We start from the raw sequence: 18,928 nt of genomic DNA on the forward strand, positions 1-18,928 counted from the left end.
ATTACAAAACCTAACCGATTACACAGTGAACACAACACTACTGTTGTGCTGCTGATATTTACGTCAGACTGAGAGTGCATCTGAAAACGTAAGATATTTGTTACAATCTGAGGAAAAATGTGAGTGTTCCTTGACCATATTGCTAAGCGGTTGCTAAGTGGCTTCTGTTGCTAGGATTGTGAGAACCAGAGCCGTTGGACCTCTTGACACGTTTTGATCTCGCCTCCACGCGATTCATGGATCTCTCAATAGTTATTTTCTTCATTGTAAATGTATCAGATTCCTCTGTGTTATATTATATAGTAGATGCAAATGTTAAGACTGGTTGTTTAAAGAAAATACCACGTCTTTTCTTAACAAACCAACCATATGATTTGCGTCTTGCACAAGTTAGGCACTTTGCATTGGAGATTTTTCAAAACCCTTTAGTCTAAATTCTTTGCATTGGAGATTTTTCAAAACCCTTTAGTCTAAATTCTTTGTATTGGAGATTTGTCAAACCCCTAAATACAAGCAACAGTAATGCTAACATTAGAAAACTACTAATCTAAGAGAAGAGTTAAATAATCGGTAAGCATGACACATGAACACAAGTTGGTGGATTTCTAAAGCATGTTATTTAAAATCTGGTTTGTATTTACATAGTTTGACACAAGAACCTGGTGAAAACTAATTACAGAACACATGGAACAGACACATAAAGGACTGAACAGCAACCAATTGGTGCACGACCGAAATAATACAAACTGGAGCATTTTTTGCACACTGAATTGTGTGGATCTCTGGCTATTCACATGAATACATACACATATGTACACGAGTCTCTCTGCATGTGTCGGGCTCAAGGAACACCAGGTCTGAATGCGCTCCAGAGGACATACATAAATAAAAGCATCCGTTTTTATGGGGAACAAAAGAAATGCATGTTTGTATAAAAACTATTGTTACTGGCACAAAATAGAACATGTTTTGATTTCTTTACATGTGAAAACTGCTCATTGGTTCTCAGAGCAGTGAGGATGATCAAAGTTTCCCTTTAAAAATGTTTTGCATTAAGACACAAAATGTGCAACCTGCCAAGAGTCTTGAAGAAATTAGAAAAAAAATTGTCACCTCATGACATGCAAATGTATAAACAATTAAATAATTAGGAAACCGTTTAAACTGTACAAGTCGGTGCTTTAGGGGTTAAGTTACAAGGTTGTGTTGGAGCGAAGGAGGCGTGACCTTGCTCAGGTGCTCCCCCTGTTGGCCAGGTGTGGGAGTGAGGTTGCAGGTGGGTAGCTCCTCTTTAAGTGGCTTGTTGGCAAACTCTGTGATGCTAAATATAAACTGCAAGCAGCCTAGTTTGACGTGGCTTCCGTGATGGAGGAGTGCAGTGCCTTCCCATCCGGCACCATTGCCTCCGATCAAACTGGAGCTGCTGTTTTTACAGTTACAGGGATTGATGGGAGCATCGTGGGACTGGCAGCTCATAACTCTGGACTCGGTTGCAGAGGCCACGCCCGTTGCGGACTCCTCATGCTCCTTTTTCCTGCAGCGTCCTGCAAACACACTCGAGTTAATACTGATGCTTAACTAGGGGTGGGAGAAAAAAAAAAAATAATAATTTGATTCACATGTGACTCGCGATTCTAAAAATAATAATAATTTGATTCACACGTGACTCGCGATTCTATCTTCTGCCAATTCACATCGATTCACGAATTTCAAAAATAAATTTTCTAATGCGTTTAATTTCTTAAACGTTGCTGTACTACTTAAAGTTACTGACATGTTAGAGTGTTAAAATCACAATAAGCTGACCCAATGCGGTGCGCTCACACTGCGGACACAGCCGAAGCTCAAGCACAGACGCCACCTCTCAGATTCATGCGATCACGATTTTAGTTCTCTTTCACAGCTTAGTGTGCTTGAATGGTCAAATACACACACACAATTATGTCAAAATGCACATCGTGTGGAGTATTCACATAAACACACATTCACAATCTGTTATGTCCTGTGACCATAAACAGTTGGGACCAAATCAGATGTGTAACAGTATATTAAATCAGTGCATTTGTTCTTCAAGGGACAGCAGCCTAATAAACTGTTGCTGTCGTTTTCATTAACGTAAAAAAAAAAAAAACATTACTCACTGCTTTTGACAGTCACATTTGTATCTTTATGATGAATCAATTTACAAATAATTTATACAGTGAAGACTATACAGTTTTATTTTTAAATTGTATTATATAATTGCTGTAGTATTTTTAAGACATGTTGAATAAAACTAGCCTGCTGTACCTGAAAAACCTGAAAAAGTTTATTTAATTTGTAATTTTTTTCTATTCTATTTTTGCATCAAGGAATTTTATTTTTTATGTACCAAGTAGTTTTTTTTATTTGTCCCAGGACTGCCTTGCTTTATCACAGAAGTCATGTGTGCAATAAATGGCATTTGTTTTATAATATTGGTTTGACTAAAATGGGAAGAAAAAACTAAATCAATTTCAAGGTTTACAATTACAAGGTTTAGACCTATTAAACTGTGTCTACCACAGCCAAATGAGAAAAGTAACATATCGTCGCTGTCCGATGAAAAACACTAATGTCCATTTTGCCGATTTTGAGATTTTTCGACGGATTGAATGTCCAGGTTCATTTCCGTATACAGTATGCTTCACATATCTAAATGGCCAATGAAAAGTTGTGAAATCATGTCATCTGATTTTCACGTATTTCCACGTATTTGGTGTCAAAGCTGTCAATCACGCCGCGTATCTCCCGCCCTGTGGAAGCATCTCGCCGGTCTCGCGAAGTTGTTTCATCGAAGCTCAGCACTGGATAGCCGAAAGTACGACATTGAAGCTCTCCTCAGTTTAGTTCTAATCTAGTTCTTCACAGATTAGTTTGCTTGCTAGTATGTAAATAAACTCGGTCTCATTGATAAGATTCAGCCTTTTTTTTCTTAGTCAAACTGATCAAATGATAGCCTGTAATGCTACGGTCATGATTGTCACTAGAACATGCCTCACTCATACTGCTATCACCGCTTGCCAGAGGCTGAGAATGTCCAGCACGTATTCCTCTGTCAATATGAAACGCGACTTGGCCATTCTAATTAATGATCGGAAGAACGCGTATCGACCACCGTTACTGTAAAATATGCACGTATGTCCATTTAAACTCAATTTTGGTCAAATGTGGATTATATCATTACACTGACAAGAATATGGTTACATGTAAAGATGCCGTACCAAGTATGACAACGCTACATTCAACTGCTTTTGAAATACGGTGTTTTTTTCACTTCCTGAAAAGTAAGCGTTTTGGACATACGTGAGTTTCATCGGGCAGCGACGATATGCATATATCGAATCGAAATTTGATTCAAAATCGAGAATCGATATTTAATCGAATCATGTCCTCAAGAATTGATTTGAATCGAATAGTGAGGTACCAAAAGATTCCTACCCCTAATGTTTTCAATTTTCTTTTATGTTGGCATGAAATGGAAATTCACTAAAGCCACATTTCCACCCAGGAACTAGGGACTTTGGGGAGGTACTCTGTGCGTTTCGCCCGCAGGAACCAGGGTCTAAATGAAGTTCCGGGTAAAAATGTACCCCTCAGAAAATCCCTGCTCGCGAAGTAGTACTTACAGGGGTGGGACTTGGGTGCTGAACATGCTGACTGGTTGACGAATTGCAGCATTTTATTTTTAACCACCATTTTTAAAAGTCTGTTTCGGTGGATGCAGTTGCTATTAGAGTTGTTTGCTATTCGAATCAACAATTGAGTTGTTGATAGACCAATAGTCTTAGAAAAATAATACAGATAGACCGACAATGAGGTTCAGGCTTATATGCGGAGGACGGGAACTGGAAAGTCACGCGCAGTCCTACGTCACCAGACTAATTTGCCTAATCTTCAATGGGTAATTTCGATGGAAACGTGACTTAATTGATTTTCTAAATGCATGTTACAGATCTTATTGTGAGCGATTAAACCCTGCCCTTTGCTTACAGTCAACTTACAAGCTCACATTTAGCCGATCAGCCTCTACCCAATCAACTGATAGAATTCCCTGCCCTACATTTTTTTTCTTTTCCAATAGTTTGTTTCACTTGGATGTACATTAAAATAAGGAGGAAAAGACCATCATTACTTCAGTTTCCTCATGACTGGAAGAAATAACTCACGGATTATGTTCTGCACTTTAGTGAGCAGGTTGCTGGATGGGTTCTGGCTCATCTTCTCAGAGAAGTCACAGGAATATAATACATTGTCAACGGTTGTCCCATGTTCGCTGTAGTTCAGCAGTTCATACTGCTTTGTATTCTGGAGAAGGAGAGAACCAATTTAATCACTCAAGAGATGAAACCTTTGTCCCTTTTCTTAAATGTGTTAATTGTTTAAAATGGCATACCTCATCATAAAATATACAGGCATGTTTCCCTGAAACGTAGTTACAATGCCCGTAGTTTGTAAGGCACACGTCCATATCAGCACCTGCAATGAGAAAAGACAGTTGTACTGAACACTGTAGGATAATTAATTTCCTGCAGTCACAGGATGATATTCACCTGTCCCGATGTACAGACTCCTGTAGCACATACTGACAGCCGTTCCCTTTCCTGAGACCGAAGAGAACGAAGCTCTCGCCTGCACTTCCTTACTTTGGGCTGTGAACAGAAACATCAAGAATTCATGTGCATCTGATGGAAACAAAAACTTAACCACAATGAATACAATTTCATACCTTCACTGTGTTTCCTGTGAGCGGGGGATACGGATGAAGGAGAATTGCTCTGAACAGGAGTGGTTTTTGACTCAAAGAGCTGCTGAATCCGCTGCCAGGCCAAGAGCTTGATAAACTTTTCATCCAATGAGCCGAGCTCAACTTCTGCAATACAAATAAGGTTTCAGAATGATTACAAAATGCTGCTGTCTTTTGAAGTTGGGTCCTTTTCTGTTCTATGACCATTTTCTCTCTGAATAAATGTTTTTTTGCTGTTGATGTGAAATCTGTCTGATTAATCGAAATAAAACTGAAATCACTATATGGTTTAGTGTGATTATAAAATTGCAAAAGCTGCCATTTCATTAAAATAAGCATGGCACTGTGTTCTTTTACAAATACTACAACAGTAATATTTATGTTGTTTATTTTTTATTTAGTAGTAGTAATAATAATCTTTTTATTTTTATTTATAATAACATTTATCATCCAAATTGAACAAGTTTACAAACAAACAATAACATTTTTCCCCAAATCATGATGTAATCTCTATCAGAAGTTAAAGGGTAACTAAACCCTAGCTCAGCGCTTAACTCCACCCACTGGCAACTTTTGAAAAATGCTGGAAAAGTGGGCAGAGCCCAGCAGAGACAGAGGGGACGAACCGAGGGCGGGGCTGAGCGGTAGGCTTGCTACGATAGTCGGTGTTGCCGGTGTTACCGGTGTTCAGACTCAACACCGCTTACATCACTTGCCCACCGTGGCACCGCCCCCCGTTTTTTTTTTTATCCTAATAAAATAATTTAGTTCAGTTAGCGAACAGACAATACAAATTAAAACTGAACGTGTCTGCTTGATAAAGCATGACCCGACCGTGAGTCTCGGCAGGAGTCATTCATCAGATTTCATTCATCATAGAGTGAGGAGCTGACTGAGATGATCGCGGAAGATTTGGTTTCAAAGCGAAACGTAAAAGCGCCTATTTAAGGGAGTTTGACATTTGTTTCGTTGTTGTGTTTTTCATATAAAATAATAGGCTAATGAACCCACAATTCAAGCAACCCGCCACCGAATTGGCGGTAATTCAAACCCGAAAGTAAAATGTGCACGGCCGCACAGAGCGCGCATTGTTGTCCGACACTCTGAGTTGACGCAATTTTTGCCGCGCGCACCCTCGCGCTCGTTCGTTCGGACCATGGTGCGGACGCGTCGAGTATAAACAAGGGTTCACGGACGACTTGTCATTCATTCATGGCGTGCGTCTCACACATAGACCGATCAATGCTTGATCAGTGCCCTGACTACTAGGGAACTGTTGAGACGCACCCATGGCCTCCCAGAGCGCGCATTTACAGACGAACTTCATTCATGGCCTCACAGAGCGCGCATTTACAGACGAGCTGTCATTCACGGTTTGTGCGCGCACTGGTGCGTTTTCAGTTCAGTTTTCAGTTGCGGTCGTGTATGTTACTTTCGGTTAGATAGAATTAGTGATTTACAAGCCCCCGCCGGTGATACCGGTATTACCGGTGTTGTCACACGTTGATTAACCGCTGGGAAAATTTCCTCACCGTCACATCCCTACTGAGCGGAGGGCGTGCGCCTGAGACCCGCAGTGACGGATTGATTGACAGCTGTCTGACTCGCGAGTCGCAAAGATGGAGAATGACTGGAGTGACGCCAGCTTTGCAACTGAGCGGGCATTCTCCTACCTTCACCTGAAGTGGAGGAGGGTGAATTGTCTGTAGACACAGACCCAGAGCCTTATCAATGCGAGCCGCTGGCTCAAACTGTGTTAACTCCCAATGCAGACGATGCTAGTGAAGCAGCAGCACAAGAGAACTGACCTAATCTATGAACAGTCAAATCCTTAAACTGAATGCCACTAAAAATAGATCAGATACATACGATGTATTTTCATTCAAATTAACTGAATCAATAAGCAGCGCAGGACCAATAAGTTCAGACCTAAAAGCCTATTATAAACGGATTTCCTCAAATAAGTTAGACTATATAACATTACGCCAGCACGTTACGATATTGTTGTTCGTTACCGCGGCAACCACTTGCGTGTCAGGATTTGAAAGCGCGTGTCATATATGAAAATTATCTGTACACATGACGGGCGGCAATAATATTGCAAGAAAATCCTGACGTGTACTGACAACTGCATTATTTAACCGTATTTTCTTCATTACAATATTAAAGCAAGTGTCAAGTCAGTGCTATATAACCGGTATGCACACTCTAAAAAAAAAAGGGTTCTATATTGCACCAAAAATGGTTCTTGGCTCGTAATCATAGGGGAACCTTTTTTAGTGCTATATAGCACCAATTTTGGTGCTTCAGTGGTTCTTCAGCGGTTCTTCAGAGGTTCTTCAGCGGTTCTTTGACTAAGGTGCTATATAGCACCTCTGAAGAACCGCTGAAGAACCACTGAAGCACCAAAATTGGTGCTATATAGCACTAAAAAAGGTTCCCCTATGATTACGAGCCTTTTTTTTTAGAGTGTACCGGACCGAATCAGAACGCAGATTTCGGTGCCACTTAAATTCAAATATGCTTTCGCGCTTTGGCTGGTGCCGAGGACAGACACGCTCAGCGCTCGTCACATATCACAACTATTCAGTGTTTTAAACCACATAATGGTTATTTTAGGTTTCAGACATTTAAATGCTCATTGTCTATGGAAGCGGCAAAAATAATCCTTTCAGACAGTTATAACTTGACTACGTGTTTTATTCATATCAGATATACATTGTATAGTAACTATATAGTTTACTTTATTCTTCTCCCAGTTCAGCGGTCACTTACTTTCATGTATTTCGTGAGACGTGAATGAATTTACGTGATGTAAATCCGACAGATCCGATTCTCTGAGGCGCAAACTAACATGGCGCCGCCCATCGCGCAGTATAGATCAACTAGGTACCGGTACCGTTTTAAAAGTATCGGTTTGGCACCGGTATCGTAAAAAAAAAAAAACGATACCCAACCCTATTTATAATATTAATAATGAACCACTGTACTCACATTAACTGATTTAAATATGTTTTTAGTACATTAATGGATCTTGAGAGAGGAAATGTCATTGCTGGCTATGCAGGCCTCACTGAGCCATCGGATTTCAACAAAAATATCTTCTGTTCCGAAGAGAAACGGAGGTCTTACGGGTGTGGGACGGCATGAGGGTGGTTAATAGATGACATTTTCATTTTTGGGTGAACTAACCCTTTAAAGTTAAAGTATTTGCTTAACCTGAAGACCAAAACAGAAAGTTCCTCAAGAATCAGAGTCCTCTCTCAAACACACACAAACCCACCTCCGCTGCCCGGCATGATGTCCTTTATTCGTCCGGAAAGCTCTGACATGTTAGGTTCTGTGCAAGAGAAGACGTCCCCACTTCCTGCTATCACAGAGTCTAAGCTGGCCTTTCCACCTTAGAAGAGAATGCAGCCATTCAATATTTTAAAGTGTTGTTATGTAAAAATCAAGCACACAAGTAGACATTTAGCAAAGGAAGGGGATGGTTATCTCTGACCTTTTGATGCTGTGTCTGAGGTGATTTTCTGCGGTTGTGGTTTTACAGCATGTGCTCCTGTAGATACAGTAGAAGCTGAGAGTTTTGCTGCTGCTGCATCTGAAACTGATTGAGTTTTTTTATGGTCACATGGTGGAGTGCTGGGCTCAAATTTGACACAAGCAGGAGCAGAGACCTCTGTGCCACTACAGGGCTTTAAACTGGCATCCTCTGTCTTGATAATGGCTCCAGAGTTGGCATGGTTGGGTGGAGCGATTATGGGTAAACCGGGCGTTACTTGGTCAGCTGTCTTTTCTTGGGCTTTAATAAGACCCTGTGTTCCATTGGACTGAACCAATCGTTCTACAGGGCCATTCGGGGTCTTACAATTCGGACACAGTCCATCAGTACATGAACTACAGGAAACTTTTGGCGCTACACTCTGGCTGCCCTGTGAGGCGGCACTCTGGCAGGAGTCTCTGAGTTTCAGATCAGTCTTTTCTGTGTGCACTGAATCCCAAGGAGATGTTTGTCTGTTCCATAAATGCCTCATAATGCTGCACTGCAGCGAGATGACGTCTTTGAGCCACTACACCAAAACATAAACATAATAAGATCACTGGTTCAGAAACAATACTAAATCCAAAAGCAGCAGCAAACAGTGGGCGCCTTATACACACCTGACACTGTTCATCTTCACTTGCTAAATGCTGCGGGACAAAAGCTTCTTTAAGGCCGGTGCAGATAAGCTCCCCTTCACGGATCCCTGCTGGGGCCATCAGAGTGGGCGGGTTCTGATACTGTGACTTAATGGCATCTGGAACCTGTGAAAACCAAGCGACATGTCGAATGAGTTTCAACAACATCTCTAGTGTCCATCACTGGTGTCATACAGTGAGTTTAAAAGATGACAGATCACCTTCAGAGTCTTTTTGCTTTGAGCACAAGCTGACCGCCGTATAGGGGGCCGCTGCCGATGTATCCTCTGCAGGAAGTCAAGTTTGATGGCATGCTGGGATATGCGGTCCTGAAACTGGTCAAATAACTGGCAACGGTTGCTGAGCGTCACGGTTCTCTGGTTCAGCTGTGAGGAAAGAAAGAGAATGAATGAATGGCAAAGTTAATGATTTAAAAGCATTATTGCAAGTCTTGTTTTTTTGTTTTATGCAAGCTTCCTTACAACCAGGTTCTGGATGTGGTTGGGACACATCCACCTGCCTGTAGGGAAGGCAGTGAGAGGCGGATCCAAACAGTCCATGTGAAACAAGAGAGGGCAATAGTCACACTGGATCAGTGGAGCCATTCGGCAGCTCCTGTGAGAAAGAGATAATTCTTTTTTGTCTTGATATTAACATTAGGGGTTTCATAATGTCTCTAAGGTCAATGCGGTGTGAACAGGTGGGATTTACAGCACCGCTTAAAAGGTCAGTAATTTTATTTTTAAGAAACCAATACTTTTATTCAGCAAGGATGCATTAAATCAACACACTTGTAGTAACCAAAGATTTTTCTTTCAAATAAATACTGTTCTTTACAACTTTCTATTCAGAAAAGTTTCTTGAAATAACTGTTTTCATGGTTGACAATAAGAAATATTTCTTGAGCATCAAATCAGCATATTAGAATTATTTCTGAAGAGAGTTTATACTGAAATTATTGAAGCAGAATATAAAAAATAAAAGTATTTTATTGGTGCAGTGTGTGGCCTTGCTGCTTTAGCCTACAGGGTTTCTTCTTTTGCTGATTATAGTAACGTCAGAGAAAAACCCAGCAGTTAATCTGCTTCTAAATGACATTACCATAATTATCAGTATCACATTATTAAAATTAGCTTTTGCATTATCTGAAGAAAGATAGCCAAAACACAATACAATATGCAAAAAATGACAGCACCATCAGTTTGATTATGAATGCCGAAGACAATTTCATTTTCAAACTTTAAATGTTTCATTTCTTAAAAAGTAGACCTATTAATTAAAATAAAAACAAAATATATAATAATACTAGATCTTCTACCTGTTGCATGTGTAACACACTTTCACTGGCAATGGAACCAGTCCATGATTGTCCAGCTCATGTTGAGGCCGTTTAACGCTCTTGCCTGATAACTCGTCTTTTCGTCTTCTTTTGCTGGAGCCTGAGAAGAGAATAAATGCATCACATCTTAGAATCACAAACAATCTGTTGTTCACACAATTTTACAGTGAGACTTCACAGGATAGGGCAGCACAATATTGGAAAAAACTGACATTGCGATACATAATGCAAGAATTAAAAAACTTTTTTTTTAGCTACTGTATGAGTGGGGTGAAGGAGAGTTCATCTGCATAGAAAAAATATAAAATAAATACATTTTAAATCTGAAGACTTCCAATGGCAAAATCCTTTTAGAACTGAACAAATCTAGGAAAAGCCTCACTGAAATATTTTTGAAGTGACAATAAATGAGTCAAGGCGCTCTGAGACGCCTAAACACTGTATCATGAACTACACATGTAGAGCATTATTTATTTAATTAAAACACAGCCTACACAATTTGACAAATCGCACTTAGAAATATCGATTTTATTTCGATATATCGTGCAGCCCTAGATCAGGATGTTTTGTACCTGGAAGTGCAGTCGTACAGGTGAGGTCATTTGGAAGCTGGAACTGTGTGGGGTTCCTCTGCATGGCAGCGGCGATTAGGAGGTCAAATGGTCTTTTGAGGGTGGTTGTGGTATTCAAGAGCTCGGGCTCAGAACCCTGGGCTTCGTCCTCCACGTCCAGGAGGTCTTCCTCCATGTCATTCTGCTCGGATGGTGTGGGCGTGTCAGTTGAAGAAGTGTTGGAGTTGGGGGTCGCGGGTCGGCTGTTGGGTCGCCCCTCCAAGAGTCGTACCTGAGCAACAGCGGCCCGTAGCCCTGTACCGCCCGACCCCAAAGAGGGATCCAGACGTAATGTCCCACATTCCTGCTCAGGAGCCGGAGAAGGCGTCTGTTTCCCCAGCTGCCGCTCCAACAGACCGTTAATTTGCTCCTTCTTCTGTTCTCTTTTCTGGAAATTTTTTTATAAATCAGACTCCAACATGCAAATGACATCGATGTCAGTTTGTTTATGGAAGCCAAACATTCTATCAGTTTAGGTCAATGACATTTTTAAGGCCAATTTACACAACACAGACAAACGCCAACAAGCAAGTTTGTTGGATCAGTGTGATACCCCTGTCTGCGTCTGTTGCCGTTGGTCGTTTGTTTTCACCCAACTGAACATGTTCAATCAGCGTTTGTTGGGTCATGGAATGTCTGAGCAGTGTGTTATGATTTTCCAACAAACGACAACAAACTCTGGTGTAATCGACCAGATACGAACCGTTGCCATGACAATGAGGTAAGTCCCTTGCAATGACTGGTGCTGGGTGTGCGTAGTAAATTATCCTTGTAATGAAAATGGCAGGTTTCTGGACAAATCAGAAGAAATTCTAGAGAAAGTACAAGAAGAAATTTGCGAGAGAACACTTGACAAAGTTTGAGCATGCACGCGTGAAATCTGAGTGAGAGAAGAGCCATATTTGGAAATCCGAGTGGAAAGTTTCGTTACATGGATACACTCTCACATTACAATAATATGCTTTTGACATTTAACGCTATAGAAACAGACTCAAATTAACTATAAAACGACATGTCTGAAAGCTGCAAACTTTTATTTTATTGATTAAATTGGTTAAAATAGGAGAATATCTTATTTTTCTGTGGGTGCTCGACCATTTCCATTGGTGCTCGAGTTTGTCTGTGTCTGTTGGGGCAGTGTGAACATGACAGTTCGTTTTCATAAGAATCTAAATCCAACTGTCAACTTGTTTGTTGCCGTTTGTCTGTGCAGTGTGAATTGGCCTTTAAATAAAAAATGTCACATTTCCTCCAAGGTAAAATACACAGTAAAATATAGGACAACAAAGAAAAAAACTGTTTAGTTCCACATTCAATATGACTAGCCCTAATAATAATAACTTACATTTTTTTTTTGTTAAATATTATTGTTAGGACTGGACCATAATATTCGAATATTTTCGTTCGGTGTGTTGGTATTTGATTTTCAATTTTGGGATTTGAATATCCGTTTTAATTTTTTTTCCCTCACACACCTGGCATCCCCCTCGAAATGGTTCTCATTCACGCTTGAATACGTTTACTATAAAATCTGGCGAAATACAATACTTTTTTATTTTTTTACAATTAACGTATATCACACAATACTGCACAACTGCATGAGCTTGTATGGAAGAAGCGCATGCCTGAGCTTGTATTTTGGGTTAAGCTGCTTTGGTTTGACATTGTGGAAAATAGAATAATAGAATCAAGATGTATTAGCCTTTTTACCCATTAGGGATGTGACGGAGAGAAAATTTTCCCTCACCATCACATTACAGTGCTTGTGCACTGTGCGGCCGTGAATGAATGTAAATGAACCTACTGCGAAATATAGGAGCTTGTTACTGGAACGTAACAGATCTGTGCGTTTTGTATCACTAGTGCAGTGTCCGTTCTCAGAGCATATATGCCCTGCCCGTGTGAGGCTTCTTGAGATTCCTGCCTTTATTAGAGAGAAGAATATGTTCAGCCCCCTCTCTACGAAGCTTCGAATATTCAATGTTGATTACTACCGAAGCTTCGAATCTCAAAAATGGTATTCGGACCAGCCCTAACTATTGTTATTATTAAAAATATAATCGTATTTAAATTGTACAAATAATAATACATTTAATAATAATTATTATTACTTAGTTTACAGTACAACACTGTAAATACAAATGTTTATCTCTGTCTTAATTTATTTGCTTTCAAATGATTACCTGCAGGGAGATCTTAAAGCTTCTCTTGTCAACAATTTATAAACTATTCTCATGAAAAAATTGGATGGATAACTGCACAACATGAGTGGTTGTTTCATAACAGACGGGACACCAACCTTCTTGCGGACATTGCAGCGATGACACATCCAGTCACCAGGGGGCAGCATTTCTCTGCTCATTGGTGGGTTACTAAAGAAATGTAAACAAAGTCAAGAGATGAAACTACAGGCATCATCTAACACAGAACAAACATAGACAGTTACGGTATGAACAGCCATTCAATACTACAATAAACGAGCATAGGATGGCAGACCAGCTTTGTACTCCAGTCTACTCTGAGTGTGAGATTCAAATGAAGCAAACAATATCCAGCATGATACTATAACTTTAGTAGTTTCTAAAGCCAAGCCTACGTTAAACATAAATACAAGATGATATGTTTTAAAGGAGGTGAATTTGAATTAACCATTTGTACCCAGAGCCTGCATAGAGATGCTAAATCAATAGTTCACAATGTAAGAAAGGAGTTTCCATTTTTTAATACACTGCACACATGCAAACAGATCAATGTCTAAACGCTTCTGTTCTACAGATGGTTTAGAAGAAATAAGCCATGAAGCTCAAAAGCACAAGGCTCTCGGATTACTTCAAAAACTCTGTAAAAAAACATCAAGCAAATAGAAACCGTTCTATCTTTCTAATTCTTTCAAATAACTTCAAGACTGATTCATCTAATAACACAACAGACCCATTAAAAGATCTTGACATGCTATTGCAGTTTTGTTTTGAAGATCAATCCCAGAAAATCTATTCGAGACTACACAAAAAATGAAGGCCAGTGTGGCAGAATTCCCGGGCCCGTGGGCTGCACAGCACCAGCTGCATGTGTTTCCCCTCAAACACACATGGAATCATTTCAGCTCCCAAACACAAAGAATAAACAATGAGAAAATACAGAAATTCAAGCTGACCGACTAGCACAAAGTGAGTTTAAAGTTGTGATGAAATGGAAATAGCAACAGATCTTTTCTTCCATACTCTGACGTACATACGAGTGTAATGGATTATCGAAAAAGAAAAAAAACGTAGGGCGGTAGGTTCTATCCATTGGCTGTTGATTGGATTTTGAGATTTGGGCGCTGCACTCAAAAGTGGAGGCAAATGAACACGAGTTTGCAGGGTTTATGCGCACTAAATGATTGGAGAAATCCTGCATACATCGTCAGACAGAAGTTTGTTCTTTAAAATTCTTTTAAAAACACAAGTATGGATGATTTGATCACAAGAAGACCTAAAACATGCATTTAGAAAAAAATATAAACAAAGCGAAGCGATCACAGATCTGCAAACATCTGACAAACTGATGGATGATTAAGGAAAATCCATCTCATAATCTCAATCAGATCTCTCCATAATGGAGACGTGATCGTGGCCTTCAGATGTCCGTAGTTAATGATTATTTGTCAGCTCCCTGCTTATTCAAAAAACACCAGACAGCATATAAATAAACCCAGCCTCCATAATGTTCCATCTGGCAACATATGAAGAAACATCAACCAAATCTGAAGAATGTCTAGTTGTCACCGCAAAAATGCAGCACAAATGACTTCTGCGCTCCAACTAAACAAGCATCACAGGCCTGGTCCTGGGCCCAATTTTGTCCCAGCCCCAGCATCACACACACCAGCACTGTAGATGGAAGGCAGCGGGGCAGTGATCACAACACAGCAGGTCCCCTCCTTCCCGGCAGCTGTCGCAGGTGTCGTGATTGGTGGCCCTGCCGGCTCTCCTGGTGTTCCTGTCCGGTTTCCTGGTCCTCTTCTCTCCATCCTCAGACTTGGGCGGCGCCAGCAGAGTCTGGATTTGCTGCAAGAGGGAAGCGTGAGAGGTTTAGAAACTCATTAGTGAAACATCTGCACGCGTCTTACATCACATCAGCCGCTCAAACCATTGTTGGGCCGTGACCGTGAGCGCGCGCACACGTTCATGTGAAGGGAGCCTATGGATGACATTAGTGAGCAAATAGCGGCTACATTGGGAATACTAACCAGACAATAACGAGAGGAATAAACGGGTGTAACGTTATGTGTGTGTATGTGTTTGTCTTACTTACCTCCATCAGCCCACCGGAGGTATCCAGATCGTACACGATCGTCGGGGTCTCCATTTTACCCCACATCAACACCGGCCAGGACTGTTTCTGACTCCCTTGGCCGCTACACCCCGACTCCTGTCAGACGAGTAGCCTCTGACCTCTACCAAAATCGCCTCAGAATTTCCGCCCGTGTCTGTTATGGCTCCGCGCGGGCTCTCCGTTAATCGAGCAGGCGCGCGGAGGCCTCTATCCCCGGTGCTGTATGAGACTCCGGCCCGGTAAGAGAAGGAATAATAAAGACACAGAAATTATCATTAAGTCCATGATGCGAAGAAGTCAAACATTAAGCCCCCCGAAGAACAACTCTTCCGAGGAACTGGCAGCGGCGAAAAGCAGACGTTTTTCTCCCGGTGAACGAGCGACTTAACGGCAGAGCGTCTCTGTTGTGATGAAGGAACGCTCGCGCTAACTGACGCACAAACCTTTGTGCGCATGCGTGGGCCAGTCAGTTGAGCTGGGAATTCAATTCATTTAGAGAATCGGTTCGTTTTGATGAACCGGTGCATTAGAATCAATTCACTGTTTTGCCATCGCTGATTTTTATTATCGAATAAATAATTAATATTGATCTATTTTTCAATATTGTACAACATGTCACTCACTTCACACTTTCACAACCAAAGTTGTCTCTTACAAGGGATAGTCAACCCAGAAATAAAAAATAAGTAAAACATTTACTCACCCTCCAAGCACTTGGTAAAATAATGTTAGGCATAGACAGCCTCAGTCACCATTCACTTGCATCTTTCATCTTGACAATAAAAGTGAATGGTGACTGAAACTGCCATTATTCTTTCATAACAGAAGAACGAAAGCCGTGCATTTAAAACTCAGCATGGGGGTGAGAAAATTATGACAGAGGTTTAACTTTTGGGTGAACCATCCATTGTTTGCATTCGGGTGTTTTACAAACGCTTTGCGAATCGGTTCAAATGGATCTTGAAAAAGAGTCGGTTTAAGACAATGATTCGCTCGCGGTCAGGCATCACTACCCGTCAACGGTGGAGCCATCTTGCTCTTTTCCTCTGTTTATAAAACCTCTCCGTCGATGGAGTCATTGTGGGAATCGTTAATATGTATTTTGTTTGTGGGTGTGAGTAGCTTGTTCAATACATCAACCAGTAAGGGTTAGAAAGCAGATGCCTTTATCCGGTTTGTTTACGTGTTCAAGCTTCTTTGTATTGTGAGGGAATTCTCTGGCCTCTGATTGGTCTGTTTGGTCGCCGGCGTAACATGAACCAATGCGCGTAACGGAAGAGATTATTTTTTTTTGATGACTAGTTATACAATCGTCAGTGAGCACGGAACAATAGCGGTGAAACATTCATTTATTCATTCATTGGTTAAATATGTGTATTTAGATGAATATTTATATATAGATATTAAATATTTAGGTCAAGTAATAGCCTATTCATATTTATATCCATAGATATTCAAAGTATATTATAATAGAATATATTCTATATAAAAAAAAAAATATATATATATATATATATATAATAAATAAAGAGGAGATGCTGTTCAATAAATAGCTGGCCAAATAGTCAAATAAAAGTTCAACAGCTACACACAATATTGCATAATAAACACACAACAGCATACTATAGTTTTGGACAGTTTATTTACAAAGTGTTCTGCAAATACGCCCCCATGCAGTGACAGCGTTTTATACATAGATAAATGGCTTTTATCACCATCACCAGTGCAACTGAAGCACCACTGGAACTCAAGACCCTCAGACACTCTCCCACCTGAGAGTCAGGTTGTGGGGGAAAACAGTTCTCATCTCTGTTGTTCCTCAATGTGAAACCAAGAACCCTCTTGGTGCTTTCTGAAATAGTCCAATCTCAAGGTGTGAGCCTTGGGATGTTTTACCAGACAAATAAAAAGTACAACACAAACCTCAGGCTCTTATGTGCTAATAACACCCTATTTTCCACCATAGTGCTGGCAGGAAAAAAAAATACATTTACAGGAACCCAGCAGAAAAAGAGGAGAGATGCCGAATAAAAGACAGATGGATTTTACATACACACCTCGTATTGCCTTGCATCCTGAAAAGATAAACAAATAAGATTTCAGAACAGTACAGTGGTTTCTCTTGGTCTTATTGTATTTAAGCAGAGCCCCCTTAAATACAACTGGACTGGTGACCAAGTTATACTCAAGACAATTAAATAAATAAATAAATAAAACATTTCAATTAAAAATGCAAAGCTTTGGAAGTCATATATCCTAGAATAGCACACCGTTCAAAAGTTTGGGTCGGTAAGACTTTGAATATTTTTGATCACAAATACAGTAAAACATCCATATTGTGAAATATTATAATTTAAAAATAACAATTTTCTGTTTGAATACATTTTAAAATATAATTTATTCCTGTAATGGCTAAAAAAGCTTTTCAGCATCATTACTCCAGTCTTCAGTGTCACATGATCCTTCAGAAATCATTCTAATGATTTGATGCTCATGAAACATTTCTTCTTATTATGAATGTTCTATTATTATTTTTATTCCATTTTAACTACACATGTACATACAAATTCCAATGTAACAATTATCAATGTTGAAAACAATTGTGCTCTTTAATATTTTTTTTTTTGGAAACCCTTATGGATATTCTAGGATTCTTTGATGAACAGAAAGTTATAATTATAAAAAAGCATAATTTATTAGAAATAGAAAACTTTACATTATAAATGTCTTTACTGTCATGTTTGATCAATTTAATGCATCTTTGCTGAATAGAAGTGGAAAATTTTTCTTTAAATGTCACAGACCCTAAACTTTTGAACTTTTGATATGTTAATGTATGATACACATGCAAATTCAAAAGCAAATTCTTTACTATGCTTATTTGAATCAAAAGAGAGGAAAGTTATGAAAACATGAAACACAAAAATGATGAATGACGGGAAGTCGTGAACATAAGACATCATCCTGGATGCTGTATGATTAGGAGATGCATTTTTGGTTAATATGAGGTACACACCAGTATTAGAATGTACAAATAGTGAACATGCAGAGGGTAAACTGAGACACACACACGCACGCACACACCATCTGCTGAGTTCTAGCTACCCATGACCCATGGCCTCAAGCCTAAATGTTTTTAAATTTTTATTTAAAATGAATGTTTTCAAGGGACCTAGAGTCTTTCTTTCTGGACTGAAATTTATTTTTTCTTACCCTTTCATGTGGATGTTATGAATATACAGCAACATTTTTTAACTTCTTAGTTGTTATAAGAAAAATAAATAAATTCAATAATTTCTTAAGTCCCCCCAAAAAATGTTGTTTATGCAACAATAAGCTCATGATATACCTGCTCCTAAATTCTTTAGAAGCGCCATTACATGGTACTGATACTGCTACATTATAAATACCGGCCTTTAACTTAAAAGGGTTTAGCCATCTAACTGGTCAAATTCCTTTTATTTGTTCTGCGGATCAGGTCAGAGTCATAGATGACAGGTGGAATGACAGAATGGCAGGCAGGGTTGATCAGGACAGGACGATGGTGTTGTGAGAGTCCACGTCTCTGAGGTTCATGGCATCCATACTTACTCCTGTCTCATACACAGGGTTGTCAAACGCAGATTCTTCAGTCATGTTGTCGTACGGTGGAGAAGACGACCCGGGGAGCTGAAGAGTCTTGCTTTGAGCTCTGCAGAGACACAACCTTATTAGTGA

General features: G+C 39.9%; 2 protein-coding genes across 3 annotated transcripts in view; both read right to left on the reverse strand.

The window, feature by feature from the left end:
- Positions 1-589: 589 nt before the first annotated feature.
- On the reverse strand, positions 590-15,655 carry phf12a (PHD finger protein 12a). Its single transcript, XM_079805412.1, has 15 exons — positions 15,191-15,655; positions 14,762-14,943; positions 13,194-13,266; positions 10,856-11,282; positions 10,263-10,383; positions 9,427-9,559; positions 9,166-9,330; positions 8,927-9,070; positions 8,268-8,835; positions 8,049-8,165; positions 4,748-4,891; positions 4,572-4,670; positions 4,415-4,497; positions 4,188-4,326; positions 590-1,544 (listed from the first exon to the last, which is right to left on the reverse strand). The coding sequence occupies exons 1-15, from the start codon at positions 15,254-15,256 to the stop codon at positions 1,189-1,191; spliced, it is 2,817 nt and encodes a 938-aa protein (XP_079661538.1). The 5' UTR covers positions 15,257-15,655; the 3' UTR covers positions 590-1,188.
- Positions 15,656-16,835: 1,180 nt separating this feature from the next.
- The window catches only part of sez6a (seizure related 6 homolog a), a 72,221-nt gene continuing 70,128 nt past the window's right edge, over positions 16,836-18,928 (reverse strand). Inside the window, exons 16-17 of one of the 2 annotated variants that reach the window (XM_079804105.1) lie at positions 18,803-18,902; positions 16,836-17,286 (exon numbers count right to left, since the gene is read on the reverse strand). In XM_079804105.1, coding sequence (XP_079660231.1) covers positions 17,257-17,286; positions 18,803-18,902 — 130 coding nt within the window. In that variant the 3' untranslated portion in view covers positions 16,836-17,256. Of the gene's footprint in view, positions 18,903-18,928 lie in introns of both variants that reach the window. The other variant, XM_079804104.1, reaches the window with a different exon arrangement.

Source organism: Gobio gobio (genome assembly GCF_949357685.1).
Source record: "Gobio gobio genome assembly, chromosome: 22".
Classification (NCBI taxonomy): domain Eukaryota; kingdom Metazoa; phylum Chordata; class Actinopteri; order Cypriniformes; family Gobionidae; genus Gobio; species Gobio gobio.

Excerpts from the sequence above, each read along its gene's own strand:
- phf12a (XM_079805412.1), bottom strand. The coding sequence starts at position 15,256 with ATGTGGGGTAAAATGGAGACCCCGACGATCGTGTACGATCTGGATACC. Across the intron at positions 10,384-10,855 it reads CTGTACGACTGCACTTCCAG|GCTCCAGCAAAAGAAGACGA; the intron begins GTACAAAACATC and ends TTCTCTTCTCAG. Across the intron at positions 4,327-4,414 it reads CCTGTATATTTTATGATGAG|AATACAAAGCAGTATGAACT; the intron begins GTATGCCATTTT and ends CTCCTTCTCCAG.